The sequence below is a fragment of the Halichondria panicea genome, chromosome 2 (assembly GCF_963675165.1).
Source record: "Halichondria panicea chromosome 2, odHalPani1.1, whole genome shotgun sequence".
Taxonomy (NCBI): Eukaryota; Metazoa; Porifera; class Demospongiae; order Suberitida; family Halichondriidae; genus Halichondria; species Halichondria panicea.
The window spans coordinates 2,628,525-2,634,524 of record NC_087378.1 but is presented as its reverse complement, the minus strand read 5'-3'; the positions used below and the strand labels follow the sequence as shown (position 1 = coordinate 2,634,524).

At 39.4% G+C, this 6,000-nt stretch overlaps 2 protein-coding genes across 2 annotated transcripts in view; both read right to left on the bottom strand.

Moving 5' to 3' along the window:
* The window catches only part of LOC135331863 (uncharacterized), a 9,674-nt gene extending 5,546 nt beyond the window's left edge, over positions 1–4,128 (bottom strand). The window contains exon 1 of the mRNA XM_064527132.1: positions 1–4,128. This exon is cut by the window's left edge and continues 2,680 nt beyond it. Within this exon, the coding sequence (XP_064383202.1) occupies positions 1–4,128 (4,128 nt within the window).
* A 45-nt stretch (positions 4,129–4,173) lies between these two features.
* On the bottom strand, positions 4,174–5,887 carry LOC135332021 (putative ankyrin repeat protein RF_0381). The gene is made up of 2 exons (XM_064527328.1): positions 5,812–5,887; positions 4,174–5,768 (listed from the first exon to the last, which is right to left on the bottom strand). The coding sequence occupies exons 1-2, from the start codon at positions 5,885–5,887 to the stop codon at positions 4,174–4,176; spliced, it is 1,671 nt and encodes a 556-aa protein (XP_064383398.1).
* Between the last annotated feature and the right edge of the window lie 113 nt (positions 5,888–6,000).

The following is a 6,000-nucleotide window of genomic DNA, read 5'->3' as shown; positions in this document are numbered from 1 at the left end:
ATCATCTATAGTTGTTGGGTTGAGATTATAACTTTCAATCAGTGTTTTTATTAGATCAGTATGTCCACCTTGACAAGCATAATGTAGAATGCCTCTGCCATGGAAACCTTTAATAAGAGGATCACATTCGAATTCCTCAATCATTATGCATACCAAATCTTTGTGACCACATAGAGCAGCTAAACACAATGGAGTAGAGATTTCATTGTTGCAATCGTTAACATTCAATTTACGTTTGGTAATTAAATGCTTACATATTTTAATTTGATTCTGGAAAGCAGCTAAATGAAGAGCTGTATTTCCATCATCATCTTTTGCATGGCGGTTTAGCTCATGTTCTATGATAAGATCATCTATCAATTCAACACGTCCGGCACATGCATAATGGAGAAGAGTCATACCCTTCAGGCCTTTAATAAATTTATCGGACTTATATTGTTGTATCAACATTTTCACAGTGCTTCGATGTCCCTTTTTTACTGCAAGACACAGCGGAGTAGCATTTTCTTTGTTACGAATATCAACTTTTACTAAGCATTTGCTAATAAGATGTTCTATTACTTTGTTCTTCCCATTGAAAGCAGCTAAATGCAAAAGTGTGTTGCCAAAGTTATCTTCAATTGTAGATTTGAGTTCACATTCAGCTACACAGTAATCAATCAAGCCTATGTTACCACTCTGACAGGCATAGTGCAGAATAGTCATGCCCGTGTTATCAGTGATGTTAGAGTCACACTTCAACTCTTTCACAAATAATTGCACAATGCGTTGATGTCCTTTCAATGCTGCTAGATGAAGAGGTGTAGAGCCATCCTTATTGAGCAAATCAATGTCTATTGTAATTTTTCGAGCTAAGTGCTGCACTACTTCAAATTGCCCAGAGCTGGCTGCAACATGTAAAAGTGTATGGCCGTTATCATCTCTAACCCTCAAATCAAGGTTGTAGTCAGCTATCAGCGTGTCGATTAGTTCAATGTGGCCACCTTGAGTGGCATAGTGAAGAAGAGTTCTGCCTTCAAAGCCTTTGACATGAGGATCAGAGGCAAATTCTTTTGTAAGTAAATCCATTACATTTTTGTGACCATATAGCACTGCCTCATCCAAAGGAGTACGCTGCTGACTGTTAAGGCAATCAACTTTAACATGGTACTTTGTGATTAAATGTTTGACTGTTGCAACTTGCCCGTGTCTAGCAGCAATGTGCAGAGGAGTATTTCGATGATCAGTTTCTGTCATTGGATCAAGTCCATACTTAGCTATTAGTTCATCCACTAACTCGTTATCACCATTTTGACAGGCATAATGAAAAATTGTTAGGCCCAGGTACCCTTTAGCCAAGGGATTGCTATTACACTCTTCTATTAGAATACGCAAGATATGGTTCTGTCCTTTCAATGCTGCCAGATGAAGTGGTGTAGAACCATTGTTACTGAGACAATCAATATCTATTGTTTCTGTTCGAGCTAAGTGCTGCAATGCTCCAAACTGGCCATAGATGGCAGCAACATGTAGAAGTGTATGGCCCTTATCATCTCTAGCCATCAAGCCATGGTTGTAGTCAGCTATCAGCATGTCGATTAGTTCAATGTGGCCACCTTGAGTGGCATAGTGAAGAAGAGTTCTGCCTTCAAAGCCTTTGACATGAGGATCAGAGGTAAATTCTTTTAAAAGTAAATCCATTACATTTTTGTGTCCATATAGCACTGCCTCATCCAAAGGAGTACGCTGCTGACTGTTGAGGCAATCAACTTCAACATGGTGCTTTGTGATTAAATGTTTGACTGTTGCAACTTGCCCGTGTCTAGCAGCAAAGTGCAGAAGAGTATTACGATAATCAGTTTCTGTCATTGGATCAAGTCCATACTTAGCTATTATTTCGTCCACTAACTCATTATCACCATTTTTACAGGCATAATGAAGAATCGTTTGGCTCACATACCCTTTAGCAAAGGGATTACTGTTAAACTTTTCTATTAGAACACGTAAGATATGGTTATGTCTATTCAATGCTGCCAGATGAAGTGGTGTAGAACCATTGTTATTGAGACAATCAATGTCTATTGTTTCTGTTCGAGCTAAGTGTTGCAATGCTTCAAACTGGCCATAGATGGCAGCAACATGTAGAAGTGTATGGCCGTTATCATCTCTAACCATCAAGTCAAGGTTGTAGTCAGCTATCAGTGTGTCGATTAGTTCAATGTGGCCACCTTCAGTGGCATAGTGAAGAAGAGTTCTGCCTTCAAAGCCTTTGACATGAGGATCAGAATCAAATTCGTTTGTGAGTAAATCCATTACACTTTTGTGTCCAAATAGCACTGCCTCACCCAAAGGAGTATGCTGCTGACTGTTGAGGCAATTAACTTTAACATGGTACTTTGAGATTAAATGTTTGACTATTGCAGCTTGCCCGTGCCTAGCAGCAATGTGCAGAGGAGTATTTTGATAATCAGTTTCTGTCATTGGATCGAGTCCATACTTAGTTATTATTTCGTCCACTAACTCATTATCACCATTTTGACAGGCATAATGAAGAATTGTTAGGCCCACGTACCCTTTAGCAATGGGATTACTGTTAAACTTTTCTATTAAAACACGCAAGATATGATTATGTCCTTTCAATGCTGCCAGATGAAGTGGTGTAGAACCATTGTTACTGATGCAATCAATGTCTATTGTTTCTGTTCGAGCTAAGTGTTGAAATGCTTCAAACTGGCCATAGATGGCGGCAAAATGTAAAAGTGTACAGCCGTTATCATCTCTAGCCATCAAGTCAAGGTTGTAGTCAGTTATCAGCGCGTTAATTAGTTCGATGTGGCCACCTTCAGTAGCATAGTGAAGAAGAGTTCTGCCTTCAAAGCCTTTGACATGAGAATCAGAATCAAATTCGTTTGTGAGTAAATCCATTACACTTTTGTGTCCAAATAGCACTGCCTCACCCAAAGGAGTACGCTGCTGACTGTTGAGGCAATCAACTTCAACATGGTACTTTGTGATTAAATATTTCACTGTTGCAACTTGTCCGTGCCTAGCAGCAATGTGCAGAGGAGTATTTTGATAATCAGTTTCTGTCATTGGATCGAGTCCATACTTAGCTATTATTTCGTCCACTAACTCATTATCACCATTTTGACAGGCATAATGAAGAATTGTTAGGCCCACGTACCCTTTAGCCAAGGGATTACTGTTAAACTCTTCTATTAGAACACGCAGGATATGGTTCTGTCCTTCCAATGCTGCTAGATGAAGTGGTGTAGAGCCATCGTTACTGAGACAATCAATGTTTATTGTGTTTTTTAGAGCTAAGTGTTGCAATGCTCCAAACTGGCCATACCTGGCGGCAACATGTAAAAGTGTATGGCCGTTATCATCTCTAACCCTCAAGTTAAGGTTGTAGCCAGTTATCAGTGTGTCGATTAGTTCAATGTGGCCACCTTGAGTGGAATAGTGAAGAAGAGTTCTGCCTTCAAAGCCTTTGACATGAGGATCAGAGGTAAATTCTTTTAAAAGTAAATCCATTACATTTTTGTGTCCATATAGCACTGCCTCATCCAAAGGAGTACGCTGCTGACTGTTGAGGCAATCAACTTCAACATGGTGCTTTGTGATTAAATGTTTGACTGTTGCAACTTGCCCGTGTCTAGCAGCAAAGTGCAAAGGAGTATTACGATAATCAGTTTCTGTCATTGGATTGAGTCCATACTTAGTTATTATTTCGTCCACTAACTTGTTATCACCATTTTTACAGGCATAATGAAGAATCGTTTGGCCCACATACCCTTTAGCAAAGGGATTACTGTTAAACTTTTTTATTAGAACACGTAAGATATGGTTATGTCTATTCAATGCTGCCAGATGAAGTGGTGTAGAACCATTGTTATTGAGACAATCAATGTCTATTGTTTCTGTTTGAGCTAAGTGCTGCAATGCTTCAAACTGGCCATAGATGGCGGCAACATGTAGAAGTGTATGGCCGTTATCATCTCTAACCATCAAGTCAAGGTTGTAGTCAGTTATCAGCGCGTTAATTAGTTCGATGTGGCCACCTTCAGTAGCATAATGAAGAAGAGTTCTGCCTTCAAAGCCTTTGACATGAGAATCAGAATCAAATTCGTTTGTGAGTAAATCCATTACACTTTTGTGTCCAAATAGCACTGCCTCACCCAAAGGAGTACGCTACTGACTGTTGAGGCAATCAACTTCAACATGGTACTTTGTGATTAAATATTTCACTGTTGCAACTTGTCCGTGCCTAGCAGCAATGTGCAGAGGAGTATTTTGATAATCAGTTTCTGTCATTGGATCGAGTCCATACTTAGCTATTATTTCGTCCACTAACTCATTATCACCATTTTGACAGGCATAATGAAGAATTGTTAGGCCCACGTACCCTTTAGCCAAGGGATTACTGTTAAACTCTTCTATTAGAACACGCAGGATATGGTTCTGTCCTTCCAATGCTGCTAGATGAAGTGGTGTAGAGCCATCGTTACTGAGACAATCAATATCTATTGTTTCTGTTTGAGCTAAGTGCTGCAATGCTCCAAACTGGCCATAAATTGCAGCAACATGTAGAAGTGTATGGCCGTTATCATCTCTAACCCTCAAGTTAAGGTTGTAGCCAGTTATCAGTGTGTCGATTAGTTCAATGTGGCCACCTTGAGTGGCATAGTGAAGAAGACTTCTGCCTTCAACATGAGGGTTGCAGTTATAGTCACTTATAAGTTTATGAACTAAATCTTTGTGGCCATGTAGAGTAGCAAGACTCAATGCACTCTCATTTCTATCAGTAACAGCATTAACATTTGCTTGCAGTATGCTAATAAGATGTACCACTACTTTTGTTTGTCCTTGACAAGCAGCTGTATGTAGTGGCATAAAGCCTGCCTCATCTTTGGTTGCTATGTCTAGTTGATACTTTCTTACAAGCTCATTAACAAGTGGTATTTCTCCAGAGGCACATGCATGGTGAAGAAGAGTAGATCCGTGATGACTGGTTGCAAAAGGATCACAATTATACTTTTCAATCAGTGCTCGTACAAGTTCCGTATGACCATTTAAAGCAGCTACACTAAGGGGCGAGTCATAGAATTTGTTAAGAACACAAGGGTTTAGCCCATAATTTGCAATCAGTGAAGAAACTATATCAACACTACCTCCCAAAGCCGCATAATGGAGAATTGACTGATCGTTGTTGTTAGTAGTTGTATGCGGATCAATGCCATGCTCACCAATAAGCTTTTGCACTATTTGAACATGTCCTCCAAAGCAAGCCCCATGGAGAATGGTTAAACCTATAAATCCCTTGATATTAATGTCACAGCCATATTCATGAACAAAGATGTCTATAACATTTGTAAGACCAAGTGTAGCTGCTAAGAAAGGCGGATAGAAATTGCTATAATTATTTTCAGCATTCGTAAGCACATCACTAAACGCTGTGAGTAACACTGTTCCAGTTTGCTCCTTAGCTTGAGTATCATGATAGTATTTTAATAGAATCTGTTCTATTATTGCTGTGTCTTGTTTTAGTGTGCACACTACATGCGAAGATGATCCTCTTAATTTCTTGCTATGTCTCTGTCCATATATGGCAGTAAGCACAAGAAAGAACAATATCTGAATGTTACTGCTTCTAGCAGAAACTTCAAGTGAATTGCAACCATTGGCATCGAGGATCTCAATATCTGCACCATACTCATTAACCAGGACATCAACAATATGAAGGTGCCCATTGGCACAAGCAAGATGAAGAGGTGCATGTCTGTCCACTAGAATTTATGGTGTCTTTAAGTTGTCTTGAGTTTAGCAGACGTTTGACACCCTCTATGTCTCCACTACTTGCAGCTGAGTGCAAGTGTGTATCCTTTGGCTGACTGTCCTCAGACATCTGGATACTGATGACTAGCTGCATGTGATGTAAATTTCTAAATAATTTCTGAACATTATAATTATATTAAACCTATAGAGGTCATCTATAATTATAATTTATAGCCATCATAT

What these genes read in the sequence shown, in the direction of transcription:
- LOC135332021 (XM_064527328.1), bottom strand. Translation starts at nt 5,887, where the DNA reads ATGTCTGAGGACAGTCAGCCAAAGGATACACACTTGCACTCAGCTGCA. An exon ending in AGACATAGAGGGTGTCAAAC is followed by an intron (nt 5,769 to 5,811) that starts GTCTGCTAAACT and finishes CATAAATTCTAG; the next exon opens with TGGACAGACATGCACCTCTT.